The sequence below is a fragment of the Rhodotorula paludigena genome (genome assembly GCF_050403205.1).
Source record: "Rhodotorula paludigena JCM10292 DNA, Rt_paludigena_JCM10292v1_ctg1, whole genome shotgun sequence".
Classification (NCBI taxonomy): domain Eukaryota; kingdom Fungi; phylum Basidiomycota; class Microbotryomycetes; order Sporidiobolales; family Sporidiobolaceae; genus Rhodotorula; species Rhodotorula paludigena.
The window spans coordinates 681901-698727 of NW_027481457.1; the positions used below are offsets into that span (position 1 = coordinate 681901).

General features: G+C 63.6%; 6 protein-coding genes across 6 annotated transcripts; 2 read left to right on the top strand and 4 right to left on the bottom strand.

Annotated features, from left to right (window-relative positions):
• Positions 1-178: 178 nt before the first annotated feature.
• On the bottom strand, positions 179-5529 carry RRP5 (Rrp5p; the record flags this gene model as incomplete). Its single annotated transcript, XM_076645561.1, has 10 exons — positions 179-330; positions 396-602; positions 664-817; positions 878-1447; positions 1522-2107; positions 2167-2243; positions 2326-3771; positions 3830-4897; positions 4956-5096; positions 5185-5529. 10 exons carry the CDS (start codon positions 5527-5529, stop codon positions 179-181), a joined length of 4746 nt encoding a protein of 1581 aa, XP_076509088.1.
• Positions 5530-5834: 305 nt separating this feature from the next.
• On the top strand, positions 5835-7174 carry JCM10292_002141 (alpha/beta fold hydrolase; the record flags this gene model as incomplete). Its single annotated transcript, XM_076645562.1, has 4 exons — positions 5835-6100; positions 6182-6318; positions 6418-6522; positions 6603-7174. 4 exons carry the CDS (start codon positions 5835-5837, stop codon positions 7172-7174), a joined length of 1080 nt encoding a protein of 359 aa, XP_076509089.1.
• A 92-nt stretch (positions 7175-7266) lies between these two features.
• On the bottom strand, positions 7267-8588 carry JCM10292_002142 (uncharacterized protein; the record flags this gene model as incomplete). Its single annotated transcript, XM_076645563.1, has 5 exons — positions 7267-7278; positions 7607-7698; positions 7759-8129; positions 8188-8261; positions 8535-8588. The coding sequence occupies 5 exons, from the start codon at positions 8586-8588 to the stop codon at positions 7267-7269; spliced, it is 603 nt and encodes a 200-aa protein (XP_076509090.1).
• A 213-nt stretch (positions 8589-8801) lies between these two features.
• Positions 8802-9600, bottom strand: JCM10292_002143 (uncharacterized protein; the record flags this gene model as incomplete). The annotated part of the gene is made up of 3 exons (XM_076645564.1): positions 8802-9190; positions 9249-9341; positions 9402-9600. 3 exons carry the CDS (start codon positions 9598-9600, stop codon positions 8802-8804), a joined length of 681 nt encoding a protein of 226 aa, XP_076509091.1.
• Positions 9601-10042: 442 nt separating this feature from the next.
• On the top strand, positions 10043-15031 carry RAV1 (Rav1p; the record flags this gene model as incomplete). The annotated part of the gene is made up of 19 exons (XM_076645565.1): positions 10043-10138; positions 10205-10345; positions 10408-10525; positions 10586-10676; positions 10730-10796; positions 10858-10994; positions 11060-11745; positions 11805-12305; positions 12367-12460; positions 12522-12671; positions 12727-12914; positions 12967-13171; positions 13227-13359; positions 13414-13698; positions 13762-14014; positions 14071-14324; positions 14379-14543; positions 14602-14638; positions 14700-15031. 19 exons carry the CDS (start codon positions 10043-10045, stop codon positions 15029-15031), a joined length of 3933 nt encoding a protein of 1310 aa, XP_076509092.1.
• Positions 15032-15233: 202 nt separating this feature from the next.
• On the bottom strand, positions 15234-16813 carry JCM10292_002145 (uncharacterized protein; the record flags this gene model as incomplete). The annotated part of the gene is made up of 2 exons (XM_076645566.1): positions 15234-16438; positions 16492-16813. The coding sequence occupies 2 exons, from the start codon at positions 16811-16813 to the stop codon at positions 15234-15236; spliced, it is 1527 nt and encodes a 508-aa protein (XP_076509093.1).
• Positions 16814-16827: the final 14 nt, after the last annotated feature.

Sequence of the window (16827 nt, forward strand, 5' to 3'; positions counted from 1 at the left end):
GGGTTCGAGCCGTCGTCGCCAGCCGAAGACGCCGTCCGACGAGCCGAAGGACCCGGCCTGTTCTTTCGCGCTCTCCAGGCCTCTCGAGCAATGATGCATGCGAGACGACAAGTCGTTACAACCTGTTGGTACAGACACGAGCCCGAACCTGCGATGAACAGAGAAAACAACTCCTCCTTCACTCGTCGTCGCCCTCCTCGTCCGCGTCGCCCGGCTGCTGACGACCCTGCACAAAGGCGATCGCGCGCTCCTTGACTTCCTGCACGCCGGCCTCGTCGCCGTGGTCCTTCTCGAACGCGAGCCACTTCTTGAACACCGACTTGCCCTTCTCTGCTCGCCACGGACAGAACAGTCAGTAAAGAGAGCACATGTTGGGAAAGTGAAGGCGAACGCACTGCTCGAGAGGCGCTGCGCGAGGATACGGTCGAATAGCGCGCGCACGCCGGCCACGTTGAGCTGCTTGATCTCCATGTCGACGTAGACGAACCACAGGTCGAGCCGCTTCGGGTACGAGTCGACGATGCCCTCAAAGATGGTGCGGCCGCGCTCGGCGTCGCCCGACTTGAACTCGAGCTGGGCAAACTTCGAGATCGTCTCGACGTCTGCGAGAGGGGATAGCGTCAGAAGGTCGACCCGGAAAAGATGCGAGAAAGCGAGACGTACGGAAGCGCTTCTCGAGGCTCTTGAGACTACGCGGCAGGAGCTCGCGTGCCTCGGCAGGTCGACCGTGCGTCAGGTAGAACTGCGCAAAGAGCGTCCACACCTCGGGGCTCTGCGAGAACTTCTTGACCGTCTTCTTGAGCAGCTCCTCCTCAGCCTGTGCGCGTCGCGCCGTCAGTGATAAAAAGGCAGTCGGAAGCCATGAAAACAGACGCACGTCGACCTTGCCCGTCCGCCCGTAGATCTCGACCATCCGGAGGTAGACCGTCTTAGCATCGTTGTGCTGCGCCGCCTCGCGGAACAGCTCCTCGAGCGTCGTCTCGTCGCCGTACGAGTTCTCGAGGTTGAGCAACGCGACCCAGACGTTGAGCTTCTCGGCCTCTTCGCGGAAGTGGATCGACTTGAGCGCGCGGCGACCCGTCTCGCGCGCCTTGTCGAGCTGCGAGAGGCCGACGAAGAAGGCGATGTACTGGATCCACAGGTACGACGAGTTGGGCGAGCCGAGGAGGAGACGTTCAAAGTCGGCGACCGACGTCGGCGCCTGCGTGTCGAGCTCGCCCGTGCGGTCGTCGAGCATCGCGAGACCCGAGGCGGGCTTCTTGCCCTTGGCCGCTGCCGAGGGCGGAGCGGGCGCATCCTCCTCCTCGCTGTCGTCCTCGCTGTCTTCCGCGGCGGGCGCCTTCATCTGCTCGTCCTCGTCATCGCCACCCCAGTTGAAGCCGGACGAGACAGCCAGCGCAGGGGCGTTCGTCGCAGCCGGAAGCTTGCTGGTGGACGCAACGGGAACCTGCGCGAGCGACAAAAACCAGTCAGAATACAACAGCTCGCCAGAAGCGGGGGCCACTACCGCCGCCGACGCACCTCGGGCTCGTCGCCATCGTCCATCTCTGCATCTTCGTCGTCCTCAACACTGTCCGCCGACACGCCCGCGCCGTTCAGCATAGCTTGGAGATCGATCTCCTCGCCCTCATCACTGTCGGCAGCGTCCTCCTCGTCCTCGTCGTCCTCGTCGTCGTCCGCCTCCTCCGCGTCAAGACCGCCGATGACCTCCTCCTCCTCGTCACCTTCTTCTTCTTCGTCCTCGTCGTCCTCGTCGGACACCTCACCCTCGGGGAAGAGGGACTTCTTCAGGCCGAGCGAGAGCTTCTTCGTCTCGAGGTTGACGTCAAGCACGACAGCCTTGACCTTGTCGCCCGAGCGGACGTGCTCCTTCCAGCTGCCGCTCGTCTCGTCCGTGACCTTACTCTTGTGGCACAGGCCCTGGACGTTGAGCCCGTCGAGGCGGACAAAGGCGCCAAAGTCCTCGACGCGCTTGACGACGCCGCGCACGACCTGCCCGACCGAGAGGTTTGCTTCGGCTAGAGAGGGGAGGTCCGGCTGCGCGTCCTTCTTGACGACGCCGCCCTTGCGGAGAGACATCTCGACCTGCGAGGTGACCTTGTCGACGCTGCGTAAAGGACGGATCAGTACCAGCTCTCTGCTGCAGCTAGCAGAGTTGTGACGCACGAAAGTATCTTGCCCTCGACAAGCTGGCCGACCTTGAAGCGCGGCTTCCAGTCCTTGACGTACTCGTCGAAGAGCTCCTGAGAGCGGTTAAAAGCGGGGGCGTCAGTCAAAGACTTCGGGCTGGGACACAGCACATCCTGGAAGGACTTCCGCACGCACCTTAATCTGCACACGCGCCGTGACCTCACCGCCTAGGCTGACGAACACACCGGCGTTCGCAATGTTCTTGACGAACCCGCGCAGCTTGTCCCCTGCCTTGAGGTCCTCGACGCTCTCGACGACGCGGTCCTTGACCTCGCCCTCGGGCGTCTCCTGCCCCTGCGCCTTGCGGATGCGCGACGCGCGAAGCGAGAGGTCGAGGCGGTGCATCTCCGCGTCCTTGTGCAGCACGACGGCCTGCACGCTCGCGCCGACGGGGAACGTGTGCGCCAGCTCGTCGGCTTGCGCGTACGAGTCGGCGAGTTCGGTCAGCGCAACGCGGCCGCGCAGCGAGGACGACTTGCTCGAGGGCGAGGCGAGGAGCTGCACGAGGACGACGCCCGATGGGAGGCGCTGCGTGATCCGGCCCGGGTAGAGCGCGCCGAGCTCGAGCGTGTCGAACGTGAACGCCGGGGTCGACGCAGCAGCCGAAGCCTTGCCTGCAGCCGACTTGACGGGGACGAGGCCGACAATGACAAAGCCCTTGTCGGCGTTCTTCGACACGACAACGAGGTTGTCGAGCTGCTGTCCCGTCGCGAGCGTCGCGCGGAGCTCGTCGACCGACGTGGCGCGGTGACGCGCGAGCGTCGCGTACGACAGGAGCGCCTTAACGCCAGAGGGAACGAGCGACAGGACGAGATTCGTCTCGTGCAGCTGCGAGATGGTCGCGCTCGTCAAGGTACCGAGCTCGATCGCGTCGATGGAAGACGACGCAGCCGAAGTCGAGGCGATAGGCCCGGCCGCCTGGCGCGCCGAGGCGACGATGCGCGCGGTGGTCGGGTCAACCGAGAGGATGCGGACGGGAAGAACCTTGCCGAGCGGGAACATGCGCGCAAGGTCGCTCGCCTCGGTGAAGGCTTCCGCAGCCTCGGCGGCGGGGATGAGGGCGCGGAGACCGCCAAAGAAGTCGACGAGGACGCTCTTGTCGAGGACCTTGGTGACGGTCGCGTGCGTGACGACGCCGATGCGGGCCTGGTCGAGGCGCGAGACGATCGGGAGCTCGGTCGAGAGGAGCTGCTTCTTGAGCGTGAGGACGACACGGTTCTTGACCGGGTCGACCGAGTAGACGCGCGCCTTGACGGTCTGTCCCGGCTTGAACTTCTTCTCCGGGTGCTTGAGGCGGATGTCGGCGTAGTGGAGGGGCCAGACGACGCCGTCGACGTTGCCGCCGATGTTGACGAAGAGCGCATTGTCCTTGAGCACCTTGACGGTGCCCTTGACCTCCACGCCAACCTCAACATCCTGCACGCGGAGGAAGGCCTGCTCGAGGACCGAAGGCTGGAATGAGAGCTGCACGAGGTTGTCGAACGACGAGAAGCCGATCACACGCGCGGCGTGCACCGAGCCGACCTTCCAAGGGCCCGCCTTGGGGATCGTGTTGAGGTGGTCGTCGGTGATGCGCGAGATCTGAAAGGGGGATTAAGTCAGTTACGATTCACCTGCTTCTGAGGGAGCTGCCACGCACGTGCACGAACGCCGGCACGGCCTCGTCGCCATCCTCAATCTCGCACGTCAAGCCCCACTCGTCGTCCATCGCGACGACCTTGACCTTCTTGCACTTGGCGCCAACCGCGAACCGGCGCTCGCGGTCGAGCGCCGAGCCGTCAAGGCGGACGACGTGGGGCGCGGCCGAGAGGGCAAACTTCTTGGGCGTGCTCGCGATCGAGTCCCACAGGACGCGCGCCTTGAGCTTCTGCCCCGTCTTGTAGTGCTCGGCGAGATCGTCGCCCGCGGGGACGGGGAGGTGGAAGCGGTCGATCGTGCCGTCGTAATAGCCGTGGAACTTGACGTTGAGGCCCGCGGGAAGGACGGCCGTGACGAGGCAGGGGACGAGCTGCAGAGGGAGGACCGACGTGATGCTCGAGACCGAGTCGAGCGTCGTGCCCGCGAGGTCGGACGGCTCGACCGTGACCGAGAGGGTACGCTCGTTGTCGTGCACCTTGGTGATGCGGCACTGGACGACCTGGCCGACGTGCAGCGGCTTGGTCGGCGAGAGCTTCTTGGCGTCGGCAAAGGGGAGGAAGGCAGAGAGCGGCGGCAGGCCGAACGAGAGCGAGTAGCCGCGCTCCTCGACGTCGTGCACCGTCGCGGGGAGGATGAAGCCGCGCTTGAGGTCACCCTTGGCGATACCCTCGTTGACCTTCTCCGGCTCCAGCGAAAGCTCGATGCGGCGCGACGAGCGCACGACCTCGTCGCCCTCGCGCCCACCAAGCTTGAGCTTCGAGTCGCCCGCCTTGCTCGCCACAACGATTGCGACAACCCACTGTCCCGGGTGGAAAAGCGCGGACAGGCCGGGCAAGCCCTTACTCGGCTTGTCGGCGCCGTCCTCGTCCGGAGACGAGCCTTCCTCGTCATCCTCCGACTCGTCCTCGTCGCTCGATTCGTCACCGGCAGCCTCGAGGCGCGCAGTGAATTCGGTCGAGATGTTGGTGATGGGGATGTGGCCGAGGAGCTGATTCGGGAGCGAGACGATGACCTCGAGGGGGCGGACCTGGACGACCTGTGCGAGGGTCTTGGTTCCAGGGATCAGACGCTGTGGAGGTGCAAAGTATCAGAGTGAGGTTCAGCTCGCAATCGTCAGGCGAAAGCACCTTGTAGTTGAGGTGTTCGATGCGGAATGCGTCCTTGGGCAGCTGGTTCTTCTCCTTGATGGTGCCCTGCTGTGCGCGCTCGAGCTTTCTCCGCTTTGCCTTGCCCTTGTCCTTGATCACGGCCGTGTCGCGTTCGCGCTCCTGTGCGATCGGCGAGTAATGGGATCAGCTGCAGCTCGAAGGTGACCAGGTCGAGAGACAGCTGAGGGAGCACTGAAGCGCCACGCACCTCGTCTGCGGCAACCTTTGCCTCGTTCTCGCCCTCGAGCTGTGCCTCGCGGACCTCTGCCTGGGTGAGGGCGGTGCCGCCGCCTCGCGGGAAGTCGATCTCGTCGGGGGCGTTGAGCAGGCTCGAGCGGACGACGGCCTTTTCGGGCTCGTCGTCGGCCTTACGCTTGCGGTCTGCTGCGCCGCGCGCTGCGCCTGCCGCCCCCGAGGGCGCCGGGCGGGCGGGGCCGTCCCTCGAGTTGGACGAGGCGGTGTGCGGCGTGCGCGCGGCGCTCTTGTCGTGCTTGAAGGGCTTCTTTGCGGCGGTGGGCCCGTGTGCGGTGCTGGTGCGAGTCTTTCCCGCCATCCCTGCGAGCTCGCGGTGCACAGCGGCGTGCAGAGAGCGACTGACGGGCGACGCACTCCAGCGTCGAGCTCGAATGTTTCCATCTCGACTGAGCCCCCGTCTCGCGCCGCCTTCACCGCTCTCTTCTCGCCGCACGCGCTTCCTTGAGCTCGCTGGTGCTGCTCACTAGGCTCTGCTGACCCCACTCGCCCGGCTGGCCAATCCGCCGCTGACTCAACACCGCCTCGTGGTGCCTGTCTCCGCCTCCCGCTCTCGCTTCCGGCTCTCATCTCTTCGTCCCGCTCGTGCTCCCACTCGCGCTCAAAATGACTTCGTTCCCAGCCAGCTTTGCCCCAGAGACTTTCTCGCTCCCGCACTCGCACGCACAAGACTCGCTCCCCGCTTCGTCGCTCTTCGCACTCGTCTCGCGCCCCACATCGTCCCCCGACGCTGCTCACTCAGCCGCGCCCGTCCTCGTCTTCCTCCACGGCTACCCGCAGAACCACACCCTGTGGTCCCCGGTCCTCCACTGGCTCGACCAGCACACCGACGTAGTACAGCGCTTCCGCATCGTCGTGCCGGACTTGCCCGGGTGCGCATCCGGGTCCTCTTCGCGGGGTCATCCTCTCAGGAAGAGAGATTCGCGTTGATCTGACCGGGCTTTGCCGCACAGCTACGGACAGTCCCGCAAGGCCGTATCACCCGATGGCTCCCACGAGGCGTACTCGAAGCGTGAGGTCGGCAAGGACATGCTCGCGCTTGTCGACGCCCTCTGGCCAGGCGACACGCCCAAGGTCGTTCTCATCGGTCGTGAGTGACCGTTCACTCATGCGAAACCGCGGGCGAGGCGAGCGCAAACATCAATGCGTGCGAGGCGGCAGGCTGAAGCTTTCTCTGCAACTTGGGCAGACGACCGCGGCGCTCGGGTTGCGTACCGCCTCGCCAAGGACCGCCGTGACCGCATCGTCGGACTCAGTGTGCAGGACATCGTCCCGACCATCCATCAGTTCAAACGTGCGCTTACCGCTGTCTCCACACTTCTTCAAAGTCTCGCAGCAACACGCACTGACTTCTGCTCTCCCTGATTGTCTCAGGCATGTCCTACGCCAACGGGCGCCACCTTGTTACCCTCTCGGCGTCGCACTGGATCTTCCTCGGCTCACCCTCGCCCGTCGCCGAAAAGTTCCTCCTCTCGTCCCCCTCGCTCGCCACGTGGTACGCCGCGCACAACATCGCCGCCTGGAGCGGCTCGCGCTTCAAGGCCGCCAAGCCCGACGGCGATCTCGCAGGCGAGCTCGAGAGCCGGTTCGACCCGGCCGCGCTCGCGAGCTGGACGGAGCAGTACGCCGATCGGGCGTGTGTGCTCGGCTCACTCGAGGACTACCGCGCGGGCGCGTCGATCGACCTCGTGCACGACGAGGCCGACGGTCCCGACGGCGAGCGCGTCCAGTGCCCGCTGCTTGCGCTGTGGAGCGGCCAGCTCGAGCGCGCTGGGGAGGGCGTGCCCGAGGGGAAGAATATGAGGGAGACGTGGGAGGCGAGGGGACCAGAGGGGGATACGAGGGCAAAGAGGGTCGGGGATGACGGAGTCGGGCACTTCTTGCCCGTCGAGGCCGTCGAGGAGACGGCGAGGGAGGTGGCAGAGTGGATCGCCAAGTATTGGTAGCGGTGAATTGCGGTACAGCATCCAATCGGAACGAGGCCGACTCTTTGGTTTCGTGTGCATGCATGTATAAGGCGAGCCAGCCAGGCTACAAGTCATGCGAGGGGCTGGGAGCAGAGCAAGCCAGCTTGCGAAAGGACTTGTGGGAAGCTCGTTCGCTTCCTCTCAAGCGCCAGGACGGGGGACACCTTATGTGTTACGCTCTAAAGAACCGAGGCGTCACGAAGAGTGTGCAGACGCTAGAACCGGGATGAGCGGGCCGCAGGGCTGTATGGCGAAGGTCGCTTGCCAAGCGAGCGACAACTAATGTCCACCTCGCTCCGAGCAGTACAATATACGCCGTATAACACCTGTGAGCGTTGGATTGTGAGCTGAACAGCAACCAGAGCGGATCGCAACGAGACAACGTACCGACCACTTTTCGAGCAGACGCACCCAGGCCTGGCGATTGCTGATTACAAGCTGTTCCGTGAGGATGTTCTGCTTCTGACGGTCCGACTCCCGCAGCGCAGCCTCGGCACGGGACACTGCACCCAGCAGCGTTGAAGCGGCTCGAGGGCTCAAGTCAAGGGTCGCCCGCAACTTACGGTCGAATCCACGTGGAACTACGAACGCCGCTGTGCGCGCAAACTTCCGCCCGTAGTCTTCGAGCCACTCCTTGCGCAGGCGCCCGCGCCACGCGGGGTCGTGCAGCGGGTGCCGCTCGACAAAGGCGCGCACGGCGACAAAGACGATCACGTCCGCCGGAGAGACGGCGGAGCTCCCGCGCTCCTCACCAATGCGGACGAGGTCGGTGAGGAGCGCGAAAAAGCTGCCGATGGCGGTGCACTGGTGACATGTCTCGCCGTTTGTCCCGCTGACATCGGTGAAGAGCTCGTTGGCGATGTGCTCCGGCAAGGCGGGACGGTCCGGATGCGTGAACGGTATGGGCTGAGCGCGGTAGTGATACTCGGCAGATCTGTGAAGCGACGGTAAGAAGTTGTGCATAGTGATAGTGAGGCCGGCCGTTGTCGCACGCTGAACCTTCCACCCGCACCGTCACGATGCCCGGGGGAAGCCTGTCCGGGTAGACGCAGATGAGGGTGATGATCTGACGCTTTAAAAGGTCAGTACACCATGCAAGAGCACGGGATCGGAGAACTCGCCTGGTCCTTGACGGGGACTACGAGGTTCGCCAATGTCTCGGTCGCAGCCGTGCGAGCTCGGGTAGAGTAAAGCAGGTCCCAGAGATCTACGCCCGAGCAGCTCTGAGAGCAAAGGACCGGCAGCATAACAGATCACGACACCCACAGCTGAAGAAGGGCGTGCCATGAAACGGCGCCGCGGGGTCTTCCAGACGACGATGCCGCAACGCATCATGTACGGCCTCCATAGCGCGAATCTGGTCTTTGACGGCAGCCCGCTGCGCTTCGGCCATGGCTGAGGGCGTGAAACAAAGAATGCGAGAGCAAGCAAAAGAACACGAACGGAAGCAAACGACAACCAGGACGGCGGACTTTCCGCGGTGAGCTCTGGTGAAAGCACAGCCTTGGCGCTCAATATAACACGTCTGGTAGACAGGAGATCAAAGAGGCTGTGTTATGCAACACCGCACAAGGAAACAGGAAAGCCTCGTACAGACCATTCCGGTCTAAGAAGGACGGGGCGGGAGAGCCGGTCCACGCCAGTTGCCGGCGTGGTCAATCACAACAGCCCCAAGCTCGTACAGGGCCATGGCGCCTTCACGGCTGTACCCTTTGGCCTCAAGCACCGACTGAAAAGACATGTAGAAGAGCGAGAAGGTGGGCTTGGGGTGCGAGTCGGTGTTGCGACTGGCGCGGATGCGGAGGTCGGTGCTTGCAACGCCCTCAAAGAGATCCCACAGATCCCAATCCTCCAACTCCACCCACATGGCGTGTGCAGCGTGATCGTCTTCCTCCGTAGGGGTGTTGGTCCGCCCGTCAATGGGAAAAGGCAGCGTGTCGACGTCGACACCCGGAATTAGGCTTTGCCGGACAAGGCCGAAGATGAATTGGTGGTCTGCTCGCAGCCTTGCAACATCAGCACACGTCAAGTGACTGTGTCGAAAGGGACGCACAATCGAAAGCCGGCACCTTGAAGCTGGGGTCCTGGCACTTGCTGGCCTCCTTCAGACCTTTGAGATACGGCTTGAGGTGGCCTTCGTAGAGAGCTTTGACGGCAAACTCGTCAACACACGCGCTTCTGTGCAGAGGTTCTGTCGGAAACGCACCCTCTCCCACGCACCGCGCAAGCTCGTTAAGGGAAACCTCCGAGGCCGCGATTGCGACCGACTTGGTGTCCGCGAGCTCCTGGACAACGGTGACAAGTTGTTGCTGCAGCGCGTCGAGGTCGCGGCGCATTGCCTCCTTCTCGCGCTCGTCGTCGGCTTCCGCGTTGACAGTCGCCTCGCAGTCGGCTACAGCACGCATTGCCTGCAGGTCCAGAGCGTCAGTCGAAGCAGTGCGTGGGGAGCTGAGTTGTTTGAAAGCAACCTGCGGCGGGCGAAGCCGTCGTCGCGGATGCGGAGGATCCTCACCTTGTCGTCGCGCTGAACGGCGCTCTCCCAGTCCATCTCGACGCCGCCCGAGACGGCGCTCGAGTTGTGAAGCCTGCAGGAGTCGGTAACTCGTGGTCCCGAAAGCTGCCGGGGCAGATGGAGTCGCAGACGACCGGAAAGGTCGAGGGCGAGATGGGGATGGAGAAGTCGGTGGCGGCGTCGAGTCTTGCGGGAGAGTGCCGTTGCTCGGCTGGCTTAGTTCGAAGGGCAAGCGCGACTCGCGAGTGTCTCTTCGCATGCTCGAGGCGCGCGAAGCTATGCGTGCGGAGCAAGAGGGACGAACGGCGGGCGGCTGCAGGGTCGTCTCCGCCCGCATGCCGTCGCTCGAGCTGCAGGAGAGCGCTGTAGGGGCGCCGAATGCAGGTTCGCACACCCTTGCGAGCGCTTCGCTCCTCGGCAAGCCTGTGTTGGTGTGTCGTCCTCCTGCCCCGCTGCTCGGCCCGATGAAGAGGCTGACCCGTCACCAACGCACGCAGGTGGCTGCAGTAGGCGCTCGAGTGGATCTTCTCGACGAATCATGCAATTTGGTCCAGTCGCTTCCGCTCAAAGCGGCTTTCCCGGGTCACGACGAGCGCGCACAAGTCGACGCGGTTGCGGTCGACGAGGTTTCTGGCCAGGTCAGGCTCTCAGGCCGTACTGGGATCACTACAGAATCTCGCTGATATACTTCGACACGCAGATCGCCGCCGTCTCGAACCGCCGAGTTGCAGTTTGGACGTCAGGGCGAGGCGGAGCATGGCGAGTGCACTCCAGCTTCGCCGTCGCGCACAAAGCAACGGCGCTAGACTTCGTGCGGGGTGCGCTTACGGTCATGCAGTTGGAGAAATAATCCGCCGCTGAACCCAAACACCCTGCAGGATACATTGCTGTCGCCGGAGAAGGTGTATCGTTGTGGGCGCTCGACCCGTACACCGCGCTGCCCACGTGGAACAGGGTCGGTACTATCGCGTACGTCTGTCTGAGCTTTTGCTAGCCACTTCACTGACCCTGGCCAAATGCAGACCCGCTGCGCCCATCTCGCTGGTTCGACTTTCGCCTTCAGCGCTTGTACTCGCGACCGTCGCAGCGGTGCGTCCAGCGTTCAGAGCTTTCCTGGATCCGCCTGATGTACACGTCTCGTCACAACCAGAACAGCACCACCGTGATCCTCAGCCACATTCTCCCCAAGGGCCCGAAGAACGAGAACCGCCTACGCTTCCGCTCGCGAGCAACACACTCTGTTCGCCTTCGCAGCATTTCGTGGCGCGCAAGCGACAATCTCGCCGAGTACGCGAAACGTGCACGATCCGACATCCGAGACTCCCGTAATCTGACACTATAACGTCCTGCAGCTCTGGACCGGTCCTATTCACCCAGACCATTGACGGCGTGTTTCGCATATGGGGCTGTGTGATCGACGAGCCCGACTTCTTCTCGCTATGGACCTCCCTCGACGTCCACGCGTCCCTCCCGAAGCAGATACCGCTCGCGACATGCTACTGGCGTACTCGCCCGATGGAGGGGCAAGACCCGGCACGAGGCGGCACCGAGGACGATTTCGTGACGGTCTTCTCCGACGGCTCGGTCCATCTCAGCACCGTCTCGAACTTTGACTGTCGCCCGCCGACCTGTGTCTCGCAGTCCAGCCGGGTTCTCCAGCAGAGTGTGTTCCAGCCGACGCAGCTCGCCAACTTTCGCTTTCCGCACCTCCTCCCCTCCCGCAGCGACCCTTCCTCCTTTCACCTCGTCGGTCGCAACTCGCGCGGTACTCTCGTACATTCACGCGCGACCTTGCCGGCATCCGCGCTCGTCGCCAGCGCAAAGGCGGCTTTCCACGACGGCCCGACCCTCCCGCCCGTCAGCCTCGTCGGCCCGGTCTCGCAGCTCGTCCCGACGGCGAGGGGCGAAGCGGTGCTGGTACTCGGCAGCGAAGGCCGGATGCAGAGCTGGGAGATGGGCGACGACGAAGTCATCACCGAGTCGTTTGTGGCCGAGGCCGGGATTCCCTCCGATGCGAAGGTCGCGACGTGGCATGCCGGTGCGGAGCCTCTCGCTTCCTCTACTAGTGTGGGTTTACTGATGTATGTTTCCGCACAGGTCGAATGATCGCTGCCGCCTTCGACAGCACGCTCAGCATTTTCAAGTTCCGCCACTCCGGTCGCCTTCGGCTCGTTACGTCTTGCCCCGCTCCCGCGCCTACGTCCGACGTCCTCGCATTCTTCATCGCCCGCAGCAGCGAAGAATCGCTCAGCACGTCCATCTTCGCGGTCTCTTCCGCTCCTGCCCCGTCCTCCGCTGCGCCCCTCGTGCACTGCTGGGTCTACAATCACGCAACTAAGGCGCTCGACGCCGATGGATCGCACGAGCTGCGCGGAGCTGGCCCCCTCGTCTGTGCCGTGGGCGTTCCCCCGGCGCAGGAAGACGGCTGCGCGAAGGAGGAGATTGCGCTCATGACGCTCGACCTGGACGGGACACTCGTGCGCTGGACGACAGATCTGACCGATTTGGCGGACGGGTGGAGTCGCGACGGAGAGGTCAAGACGGGGTTGCGAGGTGTGCAGGAGGTCGCTGTTAACGCAGAAGGAACATCAGCGATCGGTACGTCGAGCAGCCGCTCCTGCACCGCCGTCGGCAGTCACTGACAGTCGCACTGTCACAGTATCTGTTGACGCAGAGGGAAAGACGAGGTTGTCCATTTGGGATCCGAAGGCGTCGGAGTTCAGCTCCGGCGAACAGTTCTCGCAAGACCTCGAGTGCGTGACAGTGCTCGCTCTGCGGCGCGATCTTTCATGTACTGATCGCGCCTGTATACAGCTCGCCGATCGTCAAGCTCGCCTGGTCCATTACGGGCGACACGCTCGCATACGCATCTGACGAGCAGGTCTCGCTCATGTGCCCGCAAAGGTTCGATGACCTGAGCGGTGCACCGAGCTGGGCCGTCTACGCAAGCGTGCGCATTGATGAGTAAGCCCGCTGCCCTTTCGCCGGCACGTTCGAGGCTCACCTTGCGCGTTCACAGCGTCCTTCCTGCTCCAATCGCCTCGTTCTGCTGGCTCGAAACTGGTCTCGCTCTCGCCGCGGCCGACCACGTGTTCTTCTTCTCGTCGAAACTCGATACTGGCGAAGACGCGCACGCCCTCGCTGCAAGTCGTTGCGCACCCCTGCCGCTGCACCACCCGCAGCTACTTTTCCAGGCGCTACTGCAAGGTGCGCTCGTCACTCGGCTTGCCGGGACCCTCCACTCATTCCTCGCGGGCAGGCCACTTCGACGTCGTTCTCAAGGTCCTTGTTGGCCTCGCTGCCGAGCTCACGGCCGACGGCCACCTCACGCCTGTGCCGATGCGAAACAAGGTCGAGACGCTCACGCTCGACGCATTCCTGCGCAACCCGTCCCTGTCGACCAAAACTCATGAGGTCCACAACGACATTTTCGCTACCCTGACCACGTCCGGCGCGATGAAGCCGTGAGTTATGCTCTCCCATCTGTGAGCGCGCCTTGCTAATTCTACTCGCACGTAGCTCCGGCCTCACACCGAGGCTCACGGAGGACGACATGTCTCGTTTGCTCGCAGCGCTGTCGAAGCGGTCGTTGCGCGGGCTCAACAAGCTCGAGCACGAGCATCTCGCTGTTCTCGCCCGCACGGTCTACCAGGCACGTCGTATTCACAGGTCTGCAAAGAAGGTCGACCTGACATCCTCTACGCAGACGCAAACTCGCACAGGGTCCATCGACGAAAATGGCCTGCGATACCTCGTCTCGATGCGCTCGTTCTACCTCTACAGCGACTCGCCTTCCGCCCCAGCTGCGTCGGTCAGGCTCAATGGCCCGCTCGCAGCGCGCCTAAAGTACCGCGACCTGCTCTGGGCTTTCCACAGCGAGAGCCAGGACCTACTGCTCGAGGAGGGCACGAAGGCAGCTGGCGGCAAGCTGACGTGGGCGGCAGCACGAACCTTGGGCGTGGCAGTCTGGCTCAAGTCGCACGACGCACTGGTGCGTATACTTTCGTCTCTCGTCGGTTCGCTCGCAAGGTTTGACCTCCTCATCATACCTCAGATCCGCGCGGTCGAGTCCATCGGCCGCACCGAGTTCATGAAGCCCGGTGCCGAGGACCGCGACCCGATCTCGGCCATGCTCTTCTACCTCGCGTTGAAAAAACCGCACATCGTCACGACTTTCTGGAGGCAGGCGAGTGGGCACCCGGAACAGCGGCAGCTACTCAAGTTTCTCTCGAACGACTTCGAAGAGGCGAGGTGGCGGTCGGCGGCGAACAAGAACGCCTTCGCACTCATGAGCAAGCAGCGATTCCGTGCGTCATCCATGGCTGTGCAATAATCAGCCGAGCTCACAATTGGCGGCTCGCAGTCTTCGCTGCCGCGTTCTTCCTTCTGGGCGGCAGCTTGAAGGACGCCTGCAACGTCTGCGCCCGCCAGCTCGACGACGTCCAGCTCGCCATTCTCCTCGCACGGACGTACGAGGGCGGCAACGACGGGCCTGTTTTCCGCACCATTCTCGAGGAGACCGTCATCCCGCACGCCTTCGCAAACGGCTTCCGCTGGCTCGGGAGCTGGGCATTCTGGATGCTCAGTCGTCGCGATCTTGCCGTTCAGATCATTGTCGTACGTCGTACCTGCGCCACAGCTGAGCGCGCCCGCTGACATGGAACTCTGTAGACCCCGCTCTCGCGCCTCGCCTCGCGCCTGCCGTACAGGCTGCCGGCTGTGTCGAGCCCGAAGCGTGAGGATCCGGCGCTCGTCTTCCTCTTTGCTCAGCTGCGAAGCTGGTCGCTTCAGACGGTCAAGGGTGCAATCGCCGTGCCTGGCCGCACCGAGTTCAACGTGCGTTTCGCCTCTTGCTTCCGCTCACGCTACGGCTGCTGACATGCCCGTCTTGCAGTTCGTCCTGCACATCTCTCGTATCCTGTGCCGCATGGGTGAGTCTCGTCGCGCCGCTCTCGCTGATGATGGCGCCTTGCTTATGCCTTTCGTCCACAGGCTGTCACGTCCTCGCCCTCAACCTGCTCCGCTCGTGGCACTTCTTGCCGCCGACTCCCGCCTCCACGGCCGCTTCCACGACCGCTCCGCGACGTCCGAACCCGCTGCATCACCGCCGCGCTTCGTTGCTCCTGTCATCGACCAAGCTCGACCTTCCTTTGCCGGCCTCGAACCTTCCGAGCCGAGTCGCGTCACCCGCGCCGCCACAGCAGCAGGAGGACGACGCGGCGGAGCGCGAGCGCCAGAAGAAGCAGTATCGCGAGGTGATCAACACGGTCAAGGTCGAGGCGAAGGCGCCGGCCGAGTTCAGCCTCGACGCATTCGGTTTCTGAGTTGTGCCGTAGACTTTGTGCCCCTTTTGTCATACTACAGCCCTTCGGACATGATATGCCGAGCTTGACAACTTGAGAGGCTTTCTGGACAGACTGAAGACAAGCGAAGCCTGAAGACCTCTCGATCAGATCTCTCGTAGCTTGTCGCGTGAACGGTTTCGTAACATTGCCGGTACTTGGACTGCAAAGGACACATGCTCTCTCAGTCCACCTCGTAGAAATCCTGGGCTCGCAGGCCCCGTCTTGGCATGGTCCAGGTGAATGTGCCGTCGCCGTAGTTCGTGAACCCTCCTCCGCTCTGGGAAGCATCGAAAAGCAGGTCCGCCAGCGGACGATTGAACGCCGAAGACGCCGCTTGCGGCTGAGTCGTCTGCGACGCGCGAGGCCGTTCGAAAGGCGTCTCGTCCGCCTCGGGCGCCTCGGTCGATTCGGCGCCAGTCGAAGCCACATCAGCCCCCTCCTCCTCCGAGCCGTCGTCGCCGGCGGCGGCCTCTCCGTCAGAGCGCGACCAGTCCGACCCGCTCGCTGCGCCGCCGTCAAGCTCGTTGTCGCTGCTCTCCTCCGGCTCGTCGACCGTCTCGCCCCTCGCGCGCTGCCCCTCGGCGACCCGCGCCAGCTCCGCGCGCATGATGTCCTTGTCTCTCCACGCGCGCTGCGACGCACGCGGGTAGCACATCAACGCGCCCGACAGGTCCCTCTCGTCGCGCCACACGACGCGCACGAGCGACTCGCCGGCGCGCTGGCACGTCCGGAGGAGCTTGTTGCGCGCCTGCCGCAGCTCGCGGTAGTGCGCGCCGTCGTACGCGTGGAGCGACGGGTCGAGGTCGTGCGGGAGGTAGAGCGTGAGGGGCGAGTTGCGCGTGCGCGCAGGCGAAGAGGCGAGTTGCTCGAGGGCGAGGACCGTCTCGACCATGTGGTGGTAGTTGTGCGCAAAGTTCGGGTCGTCGACGCGCAGTTCGGAGTAGAGGAGGTGTCGGATCCGCGGGAGGCTGGCGTTGGTTGCAAGCGTGAGATTGACTTCGACGAGAACGGGCGTGTGCGTCTGACGAGTGATCCAGTCCTGCAGAAGACTGGTCGTGAGCAGCTGGGACGGGAGTGCAGAAATGAGAGCGCATGTGGACCGGCACGAGGGGCATGTCTCACAGCTGGACTTGAAGGACGTCCACTGGCGCAGGAACCGCGGGCTGAGATTCGGGAAGTACTTGTCGCCCTTGCGATCTTTGGTCTGAGCGATGAAGAGGCAGCGAAGGGCGGGAAGGCACGAGGGTTGCAACAAGTTGGCGAGCTCGTCGGGCGCGACAGCGAGTTTCATGAGGGAGAGCTCGGCCAGGAGCGGAAAAGTGATGGGTATCGATTTTGGCCAGGAGCACGAGAGTACCATGTCGGGCAGGGTGAGACGGCGAATCTCTGCAGGCGGATCCCTCAGTTTCGCATCACGGCGGAGGTAGCATGGAACGCACTGGTACACTCGGCAAACATCGTGACCGGCACGATCTCGTTCGGGTGCTTGATGCTCTGAAAGCGCAGATCCACCACGTTCGGGCACTCTTCGAATGCAAGGCGGACCTCGTCGAGATCATTGAACTCGTTGTCGAAGGTCCCGATCGCCCGGGTGCGGCAGTACTTGCCGAGTCCGCGTCCGACCTTGCCGCCCTTTGTGCGCCGGCGTCGCTTGTGGAGCTCGCAAAACTCGTGCACCTTTTCCGGGTACTCGATCTTGATCGAGTCGAAGAGGAGAGGCTGGGCGCAGTCGCGGAACTGGCGCGAGACGAGGCAGCACATCCTCAACGAGTACC